At 41.6% G+C, this 18,410-nt stretch overlaps 1 protein-coding gene across 5 annotated transcripts in view; it reads left to right on the forward strand.

The window, feature by feature from the left end:
- Nucleotides 1-251: 251 nt before the first annotated feature.
- Nucleotides 252-18,410, forward strand: part of NPAS3 (neuronal PAS domain protein 3) — an 845,279-nt gene continuing 827,120 nt past the window's right edge. For 3 of the 5 annotated variants that reach the window (XM_059181877.1, XM_059181880.1, XM_059181879.1), the window contains exon 1: nt 253-733. In XM_059181877.1, the coding sequence (XP_059037860.1) occupies nt 576-733 (158 nt within the window). In that variant the 5' untranslated portion in view covers nt 253-575. Of the gene's footprint in view, nt 734-4,936; nt 5,086-18,410 lie in introns of those variants that run through there. The other 2 variants (XM_059181882.1, XM_059181881.1) reach the window with 2 other exon arrangements.

Below are 18,410 nucleotides of genomic sequence, written 5' to 3' on the forward strand. Positions count from 1 at the left end.
GCGCGCGCCTCAATCTTGCACTTTGGGTCGGAAGTGCGCGGTGTGTGTGTGTGTGTGTGTGTGTGTGTGTGTGTGTGTGTAGCGGGGGGCGGGAAAGAAAGGCACCCTCCGCTGCCCGTCATTCCCTTGCACCGGCCAAGTCCTCGCCAACCCTCCCGGTGCATCCTTCCTCCGCCACCCCTCCCCTTCTTCTCTCAGCTGGGCTCGCGCCGCGCAGCCGGAGCAGCCAGTGAGAGCAACATCCTGGAAAGAGGGGGGAGCACCACCGCCCCCCCAAAGGGGAAAAAAGGCCCCACCCTGACACGTTTTGCTGTTTGCAAGTCCCTCGCACGCCCCCCGCACCTCCTCCTAGCGCTCGCGCCCCCCACCCCCCCAGCCCGCTGCGCGCACATCAAAGCGCCTCTCCGCCGCGCACAGTGGCCGCGGCTCACTAATGGGATTGCAGGCTGGTGCCTGGCTCCGCTGCTGCCGCCGCCGCTGCTCGCCCTGCTGCTGCTGCCGCTGCCGGAGCCCAAACCCGAGCCCCCGCCAGCTCTCGCCCAGAGCCGCCGCGCCCGGGGGCCGAAGCCGCGGCGATGATCCGAATCTTTCCGGATTTCAGCGTGCAGGTGACGGCCGCGGCGGCCGGCGGGGCGGCCGCGGGGGTGCCGGCCGGCGCGGGCATGGGGAGGGCCGGCGCCGCGGCCAACGGCACCCCGCAGAACGTCCAGGGCATCACCTCCTACCAGCAGCGGTGAGTAGTCCCGCCTGGGCTGGGATAGTGCCCCCGCCCCGGGGTGCTGGGGTGGGACTCACTTTGCCTCCTGTTTTATGCGTTACAACACACATGCACATCGTCAGGGCTCACTTTGCTTGCTTCTCGTTCTACAGATGAGAAAGAAAAAAAAATAATAATAATAATTCACAATTCGGATTGAAAGGCACTCCAGTGTACTGGCTAAGTGAAATCATCCTTTGCCCTCTGCCTGGCCCCAAATCCAGCACCCCAGCCCCGCGTAGCCTAGGAGTTGCAGCGAAGTCTTAGACACAGCACAAGGTGCTTTTGCAAAGTTTGGGATCCCCGTCCCCTTCCGCGGAATTTTCTCACTGCCTCTGCCGGGTGCGAACCCGAGCTGACGGGCAGCCTGGGGGGCAATTGATCACTGGAGGCTGATTGATCATTTGTTTCCAAACAGAATAGGAACGATTTTCACGTGTAGCTGTAGACTTGCAATTCTACATAATAGTGTTATCATGTCACCTGTTACTACAGGGAAATACAGCATGAAATCCGAGTCTCCTCGGCGCTGTTAAGTATTCATCTTAAATGCATTATAATGCAAATGCGTAAGATTCAGAGATGCGAGTTAGGAAGCAAATTTTACAAAGTTAGGCTAGGTGGGTGAGAAGGAAGTTTTGAAGTATTACTTGTTTGTATTTCTCCCAAACATCTATAGATTTTTAATAAAATATAGTTGTGATATTGAATTAGTAAATATTCTTTGATTCAGTTAGGAAAGGAGGGGGGATACTACCACCAACAACCCTAGAACCCTAAAGTTCTTCCTTAAGGACAAGTTGTGATCTTCCAAGATTTTATAAAAACTGTAGTCTACAAAAATGTGCTGAGAAAAACTAACAATGTAGTAATGAAAGGTAAGCTTCCCATTTGTGGGGCTCAGTTTTACAGGAAATGGAAGAAAAAAACACACGAAAGTGTGAAATTAAATATTTGTGTTTCCCAGATTGCACACGATTAAATATCTGAGAGATTTGCCAATGGCATTTAACTTAAAATATACACAATGCATAATTCAAATAACAGTTCCTATTTTTACCTTGTATTTCAAACTTCATTGATTTGAGAACCTTTGATTTGAACCAACAGTGTTTAAACTGAAAAGGTTAAGATAATCTATCACTGCCATATTTTGTGCTTTCTAACCAATGGCCCAGTGACCAGAGCAGATTTTGCATAACACACTGAGTGTTTTCCAAGTTGATGCCCAGTACTGCAAATATTCTGTAGAAGACTTCATTATATACTTTGAGTACTGTCGGAAGTTTTAAAAAGGGAGACTTGAAAATAACTCAAAAACAGGCTCTTTCTGGTCAGAGAGATTTTTTAATCTAAATTATTTTAGTCTCATTTTCAGTGATTACAAGAACCTTTAATACAAAAGATCTGGGAATCTTTCAAACATAAAGGACTAGTAAAGAATTAGATTTTTTTTTTCCTTTTCATGATTCAGGTAAGGTTTTTTTTTTTTTTTTTTGTCACTTACAAAACATTTAAATGACAATATAATCTGGCGGTCACTAGGAAGTGCAGGCTTTAACTAGGAAGGGCAGGCTATAATCACAATAGTATGATCTGTGGAGTAGGGAGTCAAGGGTCAGAAATGTCAGATGGCCTTTGGACAATTTCAGAGACTTCCAACTAATCCATAAGATATAAATTGGGCATAAGAGGTGGTCCTGAATTTTCAGCCTTTACATTTGCTCTCAGAGTGTTGGAATTCTTCACTAAAAAGATCTTCCTAGGACCAATTTTCCCCATAAGTCAGGAGCCCCCCCCCCCGGGGGGGGGGGGAAATCCTCCACAGCTCTGCCTCCAACACTGAAAGCTCCACTGATGACTTCCCCCTTCATCCTTGAATTTGGGCCACTTTGTCAAGACTCTGAATCCCTCTGTGGTTCTGAAAGCTTTAAAAAGAATCAACTCCAAACTTTAGCCTTTGGCATATATTATTTCCTTCTTCTCTTTCTATGTTCAGTCATATTGACAGAAGAGAAGGTGCTACAGCCCTGAAACATGGAGCTTTCTTTGGTTTCATTAGTCAGATATGATGACACCTGTTACTGCCTTTAATTTTTTTCAATTTTTGGGGACAGGAGAGTGAGCCTTGTGAGGCAAGACGATTATTGGCAAATGCTTAAGGGAGGGTTTGAGTCCTGAGTCCTGTGTCCTCTAGCCCTACTTCACCAGGCCACCAGCATGGGAGGCTTTAGAAGCTATGAGGGACAGACTTAGTTTGCACTTCAAGACCTGGCTTTGTTTGCTAAAGTGAATGGTGACACATCATTTTACCAAAATATCTTTTTGCATTAAGTGCTTTTGAGTAGTCTGATGAGGAAGTGACAGGAGTTGGGGGCTTTTCAAGTAAGAGTGGCCTGTTGGGAGAACACATTTGTCATCTTTGGGCAGAAACGCCCTAGGCTGGCTGTCCTGGAGCCAAAACTTCCAAATAGCAACTCTTCCTCCTCCCTGCCAGCCCATGTATATCTTGTATTCAATACTCTCCACTTCAGTTCATTTTTCAATCACTCTCATCTTCTACCTGTAGAGTGTACTCCAAAGAGAACTCAAACACCATCACGCAGATTAAACACCTCTGCTACGAAAAACACTTGTGACTTGTGTTCTCAAAGTTTCCAACTCTCAGCCCCACTTTACTGGAACGGTAGGACCGAATGGGACCCCTTTTCAGGTCTATTTTTTCTTAAGTGGGAAGTGAAATGCAAAGCCTCGCCTAGGACTGATGTTTTCTGTGTAGCTTTTTCATTATTTCAAAGTGGAAATGCGTTGGGAGTCCTTTCTGCTTTGCTGGTAGACACATGACTGACCCAAGTCTCTGCCGGAAAAGCTGCCCACACCGGGCAGAGTGGTTTAGTGGAGAGGGCGCTTTGACCAGGGTCTACCCAGGTAATGGAATTCCAGCACTGGCCCTTCAGTGAGTGGCCCTTTCTCTAGGCCTCGCTGAGCTGTAACGTGAGGGAAACGACAGAGCTTGATCCCAGAGGTCCGCAGTCCTCTGGTCCCAGGTACCAGGAGCCTAGTGGAGGCAGGCGTTCGTACCTAACCGCGTTAGAGACCCCTGGGATTCCCCTGTGAACCCCGGGGTCTGCAGATACGTATGCGCGTGAATAATGCAGATGTTCCAGCTCGGGAAGTGTTGGTGAGAGCGCCGGAGCCCTAAGGTGCGGGTGCAGCAGCTGCGCCCACAGGGCTCTCTGGGCTCGCGGGCTTGGTCAGCGCGCCCCCACCCGCGTTTATTTCCACAGTCTCGGAAGGCGCTCCCGGGACGCTGTCCTGTCTGCGGCCGCTCCCGTGGCCTCCCAGTTCCTCTCTCTCCCTGGTTGCGATACTCCTGAGAAGGGAAGTGTTCCAAACTGCAACTGAGTGGCGTTGTTGCGCTGGCAGCCGAGCTTCCCAGTCCCCCAACGAGAGAGAGAGAGAGAGAGAGAGAGAAGGAGAGAGAGAGACGGGGAGAGAGAAGGGGGGGTGTGTCTGCGTGCGAGAGAGCGCTCGGGAGCAAAGCAGCTGGAAAATGCCCAGAAATACTTTCACAGCGGTCAAGCTGGGAACCCCCTGCGTGTCTTCCCCCTCCCCGCCCCTCCTGGCCTAGGCCCCGACCGCCCCCCGCCAAGAGGGTGTGTGCCCCACCTGCCACCAGGCCAGCTCGGGGTGGTGGCGGTGGGGGGCCACAGTGGGGGGTGTGGCGGCGCTCGAGGGTGAGAACCCGGAGGCGGCGGGGCCCTGGGCCGGGCTGCCTGCGGGGCCGCGCGGCAGCCTCCCCCCCGCCGCCGCCGCCGCCTCCCCCTCCTCCTCCTCCTCCGCCGCCGCCGCCGGTCGCCTGTCTCCGCGCTGGGCATGTCTCGGGAGCCGAAGCGGCCCGGGCCGTGGGGGCTCTGCGGCGCATGGACGGCGGCGGCGCCGGGCGAGCAGGGGGAGGAGAAGGCGCAGGCGGCGGAGGAGGCGGCGACCTGCGGCGAGAGGCACCGGCGGCGCGAGGGGACGGCCGGCTGCCGGCGAGGCTCGGGCCCCACTACTTTTCCGTAGCCTCCCTGCCTCAGCAGCACGGCCGCCGCCGCCGCCGCCGCCACGGCCAGGGCCACGGCCGCCGCCCGCCGGGCCGCCGCTGAGCGCCGCGCACGCCCGCACTCACTCCCGCCACCCCACGCACACGCACACCCCCCGCCCTCCCCACGCCCCCCACCCCGGGAGGGGGGGGAGAGAGGCAAAAAGTAAGAGAGGAAAAAAAATAGCAGGAAGATGGCGCCCACCAAGCCCAGCTTTCAGCAGGATCCTTCCAGGCGAGAACGGTAACACTTTTCTGTTTATTGAACCTGCCGCCGGGGCGGCTGCTCCCGCCGCCGCCGCCTCCGCCTCCGCCGCCGCCGCCGAGGTGGCGGGGCCCGCTCCGCAGTCCGCCTCCTGGGCCGTGAGCCCACCGGGACCTGGTCTGCGGGCTTGCGGCTCAGCGCTCGCCCGCGGTCCCCCCGCGCATTGTCCGCCCGCGGCGACTGCGGCAGCGAGCGGGCTCCGGCGGTGGCGGCGGCGGCCGCGCCAGGCTCTCCGAGCAGTCGCACCTCCTCGGCTCGGCGAATGGAGTGACTCGCTGACAAAAAAAAAAAAAAAAAAAAAAAAAAAAAAAAAAAGAAAAGAAAAAATAAAAGAAAAAGAAAGAAAGAAAAGAAAAAAAAAGAAAAAGAGAGAAACAAACAAAAAAGAGAGAAGGGGCTGCTGTGTGACGAGGAACAGCAGTTGAGGGTGGGGGGCCGGGGGATCCCCGGGGCCGCCGCAGGTCCCTTGGCAGCTGCTCTCTAGGAAGGAATGAGGCTGGGGAGGGGGAGGGAAGGCAGGCGAGAAGGGGGAGGAGGAGAGGAGGAGGAGGAGGAGGAGGAGGAGGCCGGGGGCGGGGAGCGGAGCTCGCGCCAGGCCCGGAATGTGTCGCGGAGGGGCTGTCTCCGCGCGGAGCAGCTAGGCCGGGCCGGGAGGAGAGAGGCGCGCGGCCGCCGTCTCCCTGCGCCCTTAGCCTTGGCAACTTGTGGGTCTCCTGCTTTGCTCTCATCTTGCCCTCCTTTCCACTCCCCCGCTCCCCAAAACAAAACAAAACAAAACAAAAAAAAAAGAAAGAAAGAAAGAAAAAGGAAGAAAAACCCCTCAAATCCAAATTAGCGAGTAAACAGCGAGATTCAAAATGTGCCAACAGTTGGAACGTCTATGCCCCGTTAGTTACTGTTTGGGGATCTGTGTTTTAAAAAAGTTCCTGGTGAGAATTGCATATCCAGGCAAGGGGCTCAGCGGAGCATGTCTGTTTGAAGTTAGTTAAACTAAAGCCAAAGGGAAAGGGAGTTTATATTCAAAATATCCTTAACCGTCCTACGTGAATGGCATTGTTAGACTGCATAGTAACTAAGCACCCCCCCCCCTTGCCCCACGTGGTTTTCCCTCCTGCTGTCCACCCAGCCTACTTTGTTTGGAATCCTATTTGCTATTAACTGGCAGTGTTAATGACATTAATTGCATATAGCATATTGGTTTGTGCAAAGTACCTTTTTCTGTCTTCGAAGAAGAAGTGCTCAGTAGGAAGTATGAAATGTGAAATGTTACCCATTGCTACATGAGGAAAACAAATGCTGTAGATACATGGCCCCTCCCCAACTTTCCTCGTAGGTGTAAGTGAACTTCAGAAAGAAAGATGAGGGAAGTCCATAGTAGCTGCAAAGATTTAATTATTATTACGTAGGAGGTTTTATTTTTGATACAACGTTGCATTTAACCTATAGCTTACATCAAGAAGAGAGGTATTTAAACAAGCTACTCATTAGAAAGCTTCAGTTGCACTATTGCTTTTTTCCTTCACACAACAGGGACAGCAGAATTGGCAAGATTAAGGGAAAAAATTTGTTGGGTAGCTATATAATTGATTAATTCTAAACTATGGATAATTTCTATAAATCCTATACCTGAAAGTAAATCACACATGATACCGTTTTTAAAGATGTTGAATGTGTGTAGCATTGTCTGCCAACTCATACTAGCTAAAAGGAATATTCAGTGTTTTATGAAGAATTCACATATTAAGTACTTTGCTCTTGTAGATAAGAAAAAGATTTTCAGAGCATTGTGCAGGTCTTTTAATAATGATTTTTTAAAAAATTTAACATGGTGATGCATACTTTTTCAGATCAGAAGTTTATAATTGATTTCCCTCCTCCTTTCCACTCATCCTCCTTCCCCACTTCTGTTGGTATTAAATGTATTTACTGGGATGGCCCCAGTAATCTCTCTAGCAGAGGCCTATTTGTGTGCCATTTTGGGAATTTTTCTGAGATAGGAATCTTGAAGATAGAATTAATTTCTAGAGGAAACTTCATAGCCTGTGCATGAGCGCGTTCTTTATCACCTGTCTCCATTTGGCATTCGAAGAAGGTAAATCAAAGTGCGCGATTTGTTATTCTGCTCCACTTGAGAGCTGAACTAAATAACACTTGGCCTGAAATTCTGATTGAAGTTGTAGGAGGATATACTGTATTTAATTTAATGCCCTTTAATAGCAGCTTCTTGTTCAGCTCGGATGCTGTCATTTTAAAGGTTGGATCTGAGAAGGTTTAACCTGTAGGGAGAGGGAGGAGTAATAACAAGGTAGGGGGCAGAAGGAGCGATATAGAGGAGAGGAGTTATAAACTAAATGTTTCAAACAGTAATAACCACAAACTTGGCCCGTTATCCAAACAGTTGTTTTATGCCCCGAGGGTTCACTTTCTTATTGGGGCTTTAAATGCTCTTAACACTTTAAGTGAAAACGTTACACATGTTAGTTGATTTGGTTTTGTAATGAGAAATGGAAAGTCAGATGGTTTGGTCAGGAGGGGGTTGGTTTTCATAGTTACTTGTTTCAGCTAAGTAGAGTCATTTCACCTTTATGTGGATTTTGTGCCTGGTACTTGTTGGTTTGTAGTAGTATTTCCCTGTAACAGTTGAACACTAATATGTTTATAAAAGATCACTTTCGTGGACATGCTTTAGGTGGTATTCTCCCATTTATTTACAAAATAGTTTCCAAATGACTGATTTCATAAAGGCGCTTATGGACACTACTCTTTACTGCTTTTCAAATACAGCAGTAACACAAACTTATATAGAAAAAAAAGACATTTTTTCCAATGGTCTTGTTGTTAATTTATAAAATATCTAACCTGAGTTTCATAATACAGTACAAAAGTCATTTCCTTCTAATAATGTTTACAGAATGAGTTTTGGAAAAAGAAACTTCTTCATTATGTCTTTGGTTACTATTTAGTACTGCTTAAATTTCTTTCACTCTTACACACAAAATGAGCCTGAGAGCCTGAGAGCATAAGCTGAAAACCTTGTGTATTTAAACTTGCTCGATTTTTCTTTAAACTCCAATAGGCTGCAAATTATGTAGCTCTACCACAGAGTTTTTCCACTATGTGAATGTATAACCAAGAAAAATAGACAGATAGAAGTGTCAAGCATGTGATGTGCCCATGCTGGTTTGCAAAGCATATTCCAGTAGTATTTAGGGCTTTTGGTTTAAAAAGTGAAGGTGGTGGTGGAGACTTTTTTGGGAGAACGTATTTCTTTTTACATTGTAAGCTTAAACACAGAGTGATAAATGATGATATGCGTTGTCTAACACTTGCTTATATATAAATAGCTTCACAAGATTGCTTAAATGATAATCGAAAATATGAAATAGGATGGCCTTCATATCACAAGGCCAAGGGTCTACAAATGGAAAAACTGAAATAATGAAATATTTCCAAGGCAACAGACTGTCAACAAGAACTGTAATGCATGGGCATATCATAGAACCACAGGAGAGGATATTAGATCGTATAGCTCTGGAGCCAGGAGTTATAATGACCTTTATTATGTAGGACCCTCCCACATTACAGCATCTTTTCCGTATTCCCAATCTCTGGTTTATGATTTGAGAGACGGATAGCTACTCTGAATCTGTAATATGCCAGTTACTAGATTTGATTCGTTACAAGGAGCAAACTTGATATCAGTATTACTTGATGCTTTTGTTAAAAAAAAAAAAAAAAAAAGTTGCTAGTGGTATTATGAATAGTTTCCGTCCCTGTGTCTTTGCAGAGTCTTAAAAATATGGCTTTTATTTGATCAAAAGTGATGTGAAATTACTATCTCAGCAATGAATTGGTAAGAATTGCATTGTGATTTAAATACAATCTACACATCGGAACGGTTTGGTGTTTTTAGTGATACGAAGTTTGATTTTCCCCTGAAATTCTATACAACGGTTGCCCCTACAATAGAGCTATTTTATGAGAATGCCAGAGTTTCCATGAGCCCCTCAATACTTTTACTGTGTCCCAGATCTTAGTCTGGATGGAATCCAGTGCCATGTTAAAATTGCATTTGTATGAAATGGGCCCTGATGTCTAGGATCTCCTGCTCTGTGGTGAGGTTTTCTATGACAAGATGTATAGATATGTGCTTTTGTAAAGCAGCACTTTTGGGGGACAATTTAGGCAGTGTAGCTTTCATTTCTTTACTTTAAAGCTGCAGAGCTTTATATTTTGTGAAATATTTGTGGGGGATATATCACAAATATTTCTAAATCTCTCCTAGTAATGTTTTCCCATATGCACTTTCTTAAGTGCTTTACTATTAATAATGATCCCAATGTAAACCTTAGATAGTCTGTTTCTGTTTTCTTATTTTTCCTGCATTCCTGTGAATCTCTTTCGTCTGCAGAATGCTGCTCCCTGAATTTAAAGAAAATTGAGCACACACGAGAGGGGAACCGGCCCTTCCTATGATGTTTGCATGGCCACTTTTTCTACAGTGTAACATTTCATCATTTGGGTTAAATTTTTAAAAATTTTGCATTGTGTAGGCTGAGATTCGAACTTCAGGTGTTTTACAGACATTCCTTAATTGTTTGCACTAGATAGGGTTAAAGGTTAGCGAAAGAGTTGGTATGTTAAAAATTTAGTTGATTAAATACTAATTTTACAATTTAAATGCTACCAAATTTTCACATCATGGAATATATGAAACTTGAAATATTTTAATCTATACTATTATGTGTACTGATATTTAAATCTGTACTTCTAGAATTTATGGAAAAATTCAGTTACATTGCTTTGCATTTAATGATGTTAGTATTTTCACAGTAAATAGAGCCCCCCCCCTTTTTTCCTCATTGGGCAGTGTAATAAACCAACTGTAACTGAATGGTATTTTTACTGCTCTGGGCCCCATTAGTGTGAATAGGATGTTTGCACTATTAAGTTTGATAGAACCTTACATAGTTAGAATAATTTGCAGTAATATTAGTAATACTACAGTGCATAAGCAGGACATAGCTTGGTAAGAGTAAAGTGATTACTACTGTATTTGAAATGACTAGGGTAGTGACAAGATTAAACAGCACTTGAAGTTGTTGTCTGTATACATTTCTAGAGCATAATGTTTTGGTATACATTAGAGCATAATGTATTTGCAGTCCTGTGCACAAAATCATGAGACACAAGATGAAAATCGCATATCACTAGTGCTTGTGGCCTTTGAGTATAATTATTGATTGGTTCATTCACTCAGCCTTATTTATTGAACCTCTCCTATGGACAGTCGTGACTTGTACAAGAGATGGAAGTTAACAATACTCTGTAAGAGTAGTTGCTCTGACCAGAGACTTGTCCTTATACCAGACATGCAAAATACTATAGAGAGCCAGAAACACCTTTTACTGCAAGAGGAGGAAGTTCAGAATTCAGAGTAATATATATAAGGCTCTCTATCTCTTTGGACTTCGATCAGTTTAGTGTTCTGGGTGGAGGGGAGAGGAAAGGTAGGTGGTATCCAGGTTGTAAAATATAACTAATGACTGTATAATGACAAGTGGTTCTTGGAGGAAAGACAGAAAAGGTGCCATATAAGTATAAGTGAAATTATAGAAGATTTTTAGAAACAATCTCTGGAGGGATTCAGAAAATAAAAAGAGATCACACATGATTATGATCAATGGTTACTGGGCATTGCCTTGTTTTGGGTCCTGTATTAAAGACATTTTCAGTCAAGAAAATAGATGCTAATCTTCCCAAGGAAGGTAGTAGAGATAGGGACTGAATTTGGGTTTGTTTCTGTAGGAACCAACCTTTCACAGCAGTGTGCAGGTGTTCCATTTTTGGACTTCGCAGCACCAGGGATTTCTGGGTGGATGCCATAGAGCTCTTGGGGCGGGTAGACCGCATGCACTACAGATAGGATAGTGACCTCGATCTCTGTTTCTTGGTTGTTCATCCCATGTTCAGAGAACTTCAGAAATGTAATGTTCATGAAGTTAGAAGCATTCATGTTTAAATGATTTTCCCTCTAGTGTTTCACATTCCCGTTGTTTTGTGGGCAAGTTCCACAGCTCTGTGCACTTCGGGAAGACTTGTTAAGGAATTTTTTTTTTAAGATTTTATTTATTTGTTCATATGACAGAGAGAGTTCATAAGTAGAGAGGCAGGCGGGGGGGGGGGAGCAGGCTCCCTGCTGAGCAGAGAGCCTGATATGGGGCTCGATCCCAGGACCCTGAGATCATGACCTGAGCCGAAGACAGAGGTTTAACTCACTGAGCCACCGAGGTGCCCCGGAATGGTTTTTAGAAGAATCAGTTTGCTGCGTGCAAACACCTCGTAGGCCATAGACCATGAAGTACCCCAGGACCTCCTCCGCTCCTGTTATCCATGCCTCAGAGTGTGCCGTAGTTTGTCTAAAGCTTACCATTGAGGCATTCTTATTTTGTGAGTTTTGCCACTGAGTGGGTGGAAGCAGCCTCACAGACTTTCTGAATAACACTTAAGTGTATTTCTAGATATTGTCTTTTGAAATATGTGAAGACTCATGCAAGTTGGCCTCCTGCCAAGTTAGGTGGCATTATAATAATGACAGTAAGCCTTTATATAGCAATATGGGCCAGGTATGAGTCTAAGGGCTTTGCATATATTAATTAACTCATTTAATGAAAAACTTGTTAAAAATGGACCACAATAAATGCATAAATGATAAGTTCTCATTATTTAGTCCCTCTTCCTCTCTAGACACACACAGATACTTGTGGCATCTTCAAGAAGCGAGAGTCTTTGGTAACATTTTAATTTCTCTAAGGCCAGGCATCCTAGGGGTTGGGCGGGCATGTAACGGTTCTTTGACAAAAGCTGTACTTCAGGAAACTTTGTAACATCTGACACCATTAGGGCTCATTGTAGAATGTCTGCTAGATTTGAGGTACTAGACAAGCATGCCACGTTTATCTTTACATTTTTGGATGTTATAGTGTCAACCAAATAGCTTAAAGAAAAAAAAAGCATAGTAGGAATTCCAGACAGAGAAAGGACTAGATTAGGGGTGCTTCAGTATTTGTGCTTGAAAGAACTGAGTGTTTTGCTTGTGTATTTTAATAAAATATTCACTTTTACATTCAGAAAAATCTCTTGTTTACATAAAGGATAGGTTGCCTTATAAAATGTTGGAAAGGGCTCATTTAGAGAGATGTTTTGCTAAAAATATTGAAGATAAAAAGCAGCAGTCAATAGGAAGTATAAGTGAAAAATAAGCCACAAAATTTAAAATAGCTTTCAGATCATCTTAAAAGAAATTACTTCTGATTACAGTATTTTATTATCATCAGTATGCTAATGCAGAATTAAAGGGCTCTGACTCGGGTACCTAGGTTATATATAACATTAAAGCTTAAATCTTTATCACATATTTTTGAAAGTAGTGCCACATAGCATTTTAAGACCACTTTATGGAATCATCGGTCATTTCAGTTATATCCCATTACTTCTGATAGACGGGGGCTTTTTCATTGGTAAGATTTATAAGAATTTTATTATAAAGAAAAATGCAATATTGGATTAAGGGTCATCTTTATTTGACTATAGCTCAAATCAGCACCCTCTTACCCTCCAATCTATGAATTTTCCTTTCCACCATGGTAACACTATGGAAAAGGATACTAGTTCTAAACTTCATCCAGAAGCACTTTACTCAGAAAGAGTGCAGCATTTTGGTAGGGGCAGATGGAATGATTGAAACTCTTTGCGGAACCTCTCTTCTGGTCCTAGAAAATGGAGAGATCAAAGGATAAGGGTATTTTTAGTAACTCATGTAGATTGCATTGATTGAAGGAGTATTTTTCCTATACAAATAATTTATTCCTCAGAATCTATTTCTGAAAAACATATATATCCTATTCAATATGAATGGAATTTTTTTTTATTGCACAAGATTCTGTATACCCTGTGTAAAATCATATAAACATATGTAAAGCCTACATGTATACTGTTTATGACATAACATATATAAAATATAAATCAGATCTATCATATTTGTATTATATCTACCTAAAATGCAAAAATGTAACAAAGATATCTTGAACATATTATAAATGTCTTACTTCAGATCGAGTTAAATTTACATATAGGCAATGAATTGGTGACTTTTTTGTTTTCCTAATGCTGTAAGGAAAAGTAGGCTCATCATTTTTTTTTACACATTTTTATTGTTCTGTGTAAATGTAATTTGTTAATCCTGTGAAATTTGTCATAGATAAATTTGCTTGGATTATCTTGTCACCACCGTATCTGCATTCTTTTGTTCATTGCTTATTCATAATTTAACAGTCTGGCAGTGAGCCTTTTTGGGATGCTCACAAAAGATATATGACCTCTACCAGCTGCTACTATAACCTGCAGAATGCACAGCAAGACATTAGAAACGTGAGGATTCCTCTACTGATTAAAGTGCTCTTCATTTAAACAGTCTGTTCATAAGAATCTCAGGAATCTCTTGCTACCAGCAGTTTTGTTTTTTGTTTTTTTTTTCTCACTTCCTAGCAAAATTAGTTCAAACTATTGAATCTTCATTTGGTATGATTTTTTTTTTTTAGGTGATCCAAAGGAAATTGATTTCTTGAATTCTGCTGTTTCTTTATAACCAAAGACTCAAAAATCTGACATTTGGGCATATTAAAGTTCTCCAGAAACAGTTTTACTGGCCAAGGAAGAATAGAGAGTAGAATGGCTATATCACATCCCAATCTTAGAAGAAATGGTTGGTTTAATCCTACTCGAATCCAGGCACTTTACAGTTTGTATTCGAAACAGCCTATATTATGTGGTATGTGGCAGACATTAAAAATAGAATGTTACTTGAGGTGTAACCACATCTTTAGGTTTTCATTATTCTGAATTAGTTTAGCATACGAATTTATTCTCATCTCCCCCCTCCCCCCAGAAATCAGCAGATCAGTTTATGAGTAATGGCTAGTTTTTGCCTCTCTTCTGTGCAAGCATATGATTACAGTTCAAAATAATTCATTGCTAATCCATGCAGTATTGGTTCATCTCCATCACTCTGTTCTGTGATTAGAGCCTCAGGCCTGCTGCCTTGCTTTCCGCCCTGATTTTCTTTAACTGCAACCCTTGTTTTAATATAGTTCTGTAGTCACCACTGTCCTGCTCGCTCCTCTCCATCCCTCATATATATCGATTGCAGTAGATTAATATTTATTTGAAGCTATTTTTCAGACTTTGTGAAAAATGTATTCATTTCTTACTGTGAATCTTCATCTAAAGGGAGGGGGAGAGGGAAGATGTAAGACTCAGGTACACCACTCTTCTTACAAAGTGAAGCTATTGCTTTTCCAACCTTCATTCTTTGCTGTAGTCACTGTTTGTTCTTTATACACAAATCAGGAAGTTTAATTTCCTTGAAAAAAATTTAGATGAAGCTGTAGTGTTAACAGTTGAACTCTTGTTTGTAACAGTTCTAAAATGGCTTTCTGCATTTCCTGAGTACATACCGGAGTCGGTGCAATCACCATAATATACATTGATCAGCTTGCATTGAATATTTCCAGACAAGGCCACAAAGCTATCATTTTCCTTAACATCAAAATTTGCCAATTTCACCAGAAGGTCATCTAACAGATTTTTTAAAGACTTTGTTTCAGATCTCAGTAGTCCAGTGTTCCTTTTAATAATTACTTTCGTCTCATTGTAGCCGTGTGTTTGAAAGTGTAGGTCAATGAGGATGATTGCATTCAGAATTTCATGATCTGTGTAGTGGAACAAATTGAAAGCAAAGCCTGTATCAATCACTGTGAAGGGAGGGTTAATTGTTACCGCTTCTCAAGCCTCTGGACAGATAAACCAGTAATGAAATACTTATTGCTCTGATATGTGAATGCTGAAGGATGAAACAATGGAAACAGAAGCAGTCTTCAGAGATAACCAAAAAGGCAAAGAAAAAAAATAATAAACCGGATGAAAGTATGGAACTATGTGCTGCATTAACTCTCTTAAAAGTAATATTGTTTTTAGCTTCCTACCCATCTTTTTCTGGCAGGTTAGGGCAGTATCATATATCAGGTTGCTAAAGCCAAATAAGAATATAAATGGAAAACTCTCTTTCTGTAAAAATAAAAAAAAAACTAAAAAAAAAAAAAAAACCAAACCCAAAACCCCAAAACATACAGTCCTAGGCTTTATATGAACACTGCATATTTTATAAAAATAATGTTTGAATTACTATTTAAGGTTTTCTCTCTCAAAAAAAAAATTAGTGATTCTACACATGTTAAATATTATACATGCATAAATGGCTTAAATTCCAGAATGTTTTAAAGGATTGTTTTGTTATCTTTGAAGAGATTTTGGAATTATTGGCCCATTGTAGACCAAAGCATAGAGGAAATTGTGAAATACATAAAGAAACAGTCAAATAAGAATTAGTGTTGCAAAGAAATCATGAGATTAGAGTAAACACATTTAACCATTTCTACCATATGAACTTAACATTTAAACATCTGTTAGTTACTTATATGTTGAAATATATGCAAAAATATTTAGCCAAATTGAAGTCTTAGGCCCATGACAATCATCTCAACACAGTGGGTAGTTCTGAAAATTAATGAGAATGATAATACTGTAAAGACTGTTCCAGAGTTTGCCCAAATTCATTATCTAAGACTCTTGTTAAGAACATCTCAAAGAATTTTAACCAGGAAAATATATTAATGGTTCAAAAGCATTTTCAAAACCCTGAATTATAAAAGTATAATGGAATTATAGATGCAAGAGTTATAGTTAGCAACACAGATAGCAGAAGACATTATGATGGCAAAATTTTCCACAACCTATATACTCCTTTTGTACACGGTTTCATATGTAGGGTTTAAATCTCACACATTATTTTTGTTTTGTTTTGTTTTTAGGGCAAGAAAATCAGAATCATTTAAAAACTAAAATGGGTTCCTTCCCATTCATGAGGAGAAGCTGATAGCTGTAAAAAGTTAGATGTGTCTTTTGGCAGTCATTTCAGATTTGACACCACCAACAAGCCAGAATATTTTTAGCAAAAAGAAAGAACTATTGCACATCTTTTTATTTGTCTTCAAATAAAAGTTTCCCAAGACCTGTTTCTGTGCAATATTGGCATAGCTGCATAGAAACTAAGCAAATGACTGGGACATAACCCTTTTTTTTTTTTTTTTAATGACAACAGCACCATCCTCCAGTGAATGTGGTTTTGTATGTTGTATAAGAATTCATTGTAATAGTGATACTGTAACATCCCTGGGCCAGGCTACTTAGACTGCTACTAAGATACATCAGAATGTAAGTCAGTAGAGAGCTCTCAGGTATAGCTGTACCAAAGGGTATGGACTTCGGTCTACAACAAATGGCAGGCAGAAAGCAAGAAGAATTCCTTTCCTTGGTAATAGACATATACTGAACAGAAGTGCCTGCGGGTATCGAGATGGTCAGGGCAGTACACGATGAAGTGCCATTGGTCACTTGCTGGTTGGGTGCTAGCAAAACAGCAGGTAATGGCCCGAATCCCAGTCACTGGTTTTGGTCTTTCATTATCTTTATAGGAAGTTGTTCTCTACACAGACAGGTCCTTTAACCATGTATAGCCTTAGTTTCTTTATTAGTATGTTCAGTGGCTAACATTTCCTTCCAGCTACAAAATTCTGTGACTACATGATTTGAATTATGTGGAAATATGATGCAAAATAATGAGTTGAAGTCTATGGTGTTTCTTTTCTTTCCCCCCAATGGTATTAGGATTTACAAATATTCTTTATTTATAAAACTATTGAAGTTTTTAGATCAAATACAATGCTTTTTGTGTAGGTTTCAATCAATAAAATGTTGGATATTTAAGTATTTTTCTTCCACAAAAACATCTTTGAATGGAAACTTTTTATTGCAAGACTGTCCAGAGAGACGTTGCAGTGGAAGCTATAGGCTATATTAAATTATATTTTAAAGTGACATATTATGCACATGACTCAAGGTAGCACTAAAGAAAAACACTAAAATGTTTAGCTATAAATACATTTGTTGGTTAAATTCAATTGAGATGGTAGAACAACTCTGGAAATATTTGAAAACCAGATGATATACCACAAAGAAGGAAGTTAACAATGTAATGTTTGATGGACAGGCGAGCACTTAGGGGAATAACTAATCTCTGAAAATTTTGTGTGTTCCTAAAACATTTATAAAGAAATTTCTGTAGTGAGTTATTTGCCCAAACGACAACGATAATTTCTTTATTTCTAACCTTGTTTTTCTTTTTTTTTCTTTAAAATTTTTAAAAATTTTTTACTTATTTATTTGAGAGAGGGTGCATGAGCATGAGCAGAAGGAGGGGCAGAAGAAGAAGCGGATGGTGAGATGAGCAGAGAGCCCAACGTGGGGCTTGATCCCAGGACCCCGGATCCCTGACCTGAGCTGAAGGCAGCTGCTTAATTTAACTGACTGAGCCACCAGGCACCCCTCTACCCTTGTTTTTCAAAGGAGCTTTCTTCTAATTCTTCTCCCTTACTTATAAAGATGATCTGATTTAGTGTTTGTAGTATAGACAGATTTAAATATTTATGATTGGGTAAGATTTTTTCTCATAAATTAAAGCCTTTAAATACATGCATCATTTAGACATTTATTGTTTCCTTTGAAAGTTTCTAATTAATGACATTACTGCAAATATATTCTTCTGAGATAATTAACATTTTTGCCTAATTTCTCTCTCTCTCTCTAATACCTATGTTCTATATATTATCTGTAGATTTAAGAGTATTTTATTCCCCAAACCTATTTTATACTTAATTATCAGGATAATTTAGCACCACTGATAAAAAATATTTTTCCCTAAAAACACTCTGTTCCTCACAAGATAATTTTCTATTTTTCTTTTATGAAAACAACCAGGAAAAAAAAAAAAAAAAGTATAGCATAGTATAGACTGTACTTATAAAACTCCTATCCTTCCCTCTTCACTCATCAAGATTGTACTTTTTCAGAGCTAATGCTGGCTAAGTGTTAGGAGATAATCTGATTAGAACAATTTACATTGAGGAAAGAAGCTATTTTCATTTTTTAAAAGGAGCCAACAATACCAAATTTCAATTTATTAGAACATGGAAGATTTCCAGTGTGTCCTTGCCTCTCTACATCACACATATATGCCCCTTCCTAAGAGATACCTTGGTCAATACTCTGAAGTAACCTCTTCTGAAAATTTTCTATCACCTCATGACATTGTTTTAGAAATCATACAGTAGTTTCCTCACATGATTGCG

Source organism: Mustela lutreola, chromosome 7 (assembly GCF_030435805.1).
Source record: "Mustela lutreola isolate mMusLut2 chromosome 7, mMusLut2.pri, whole genome shotgun sequence".
Classification (NCBI taxonomy): domain Eukaryota; kingdom Metazoa; phylum Chordata; class Mammalia; order Carnivora; family Mustelidae; genus Mustela; species Mustela lutreola.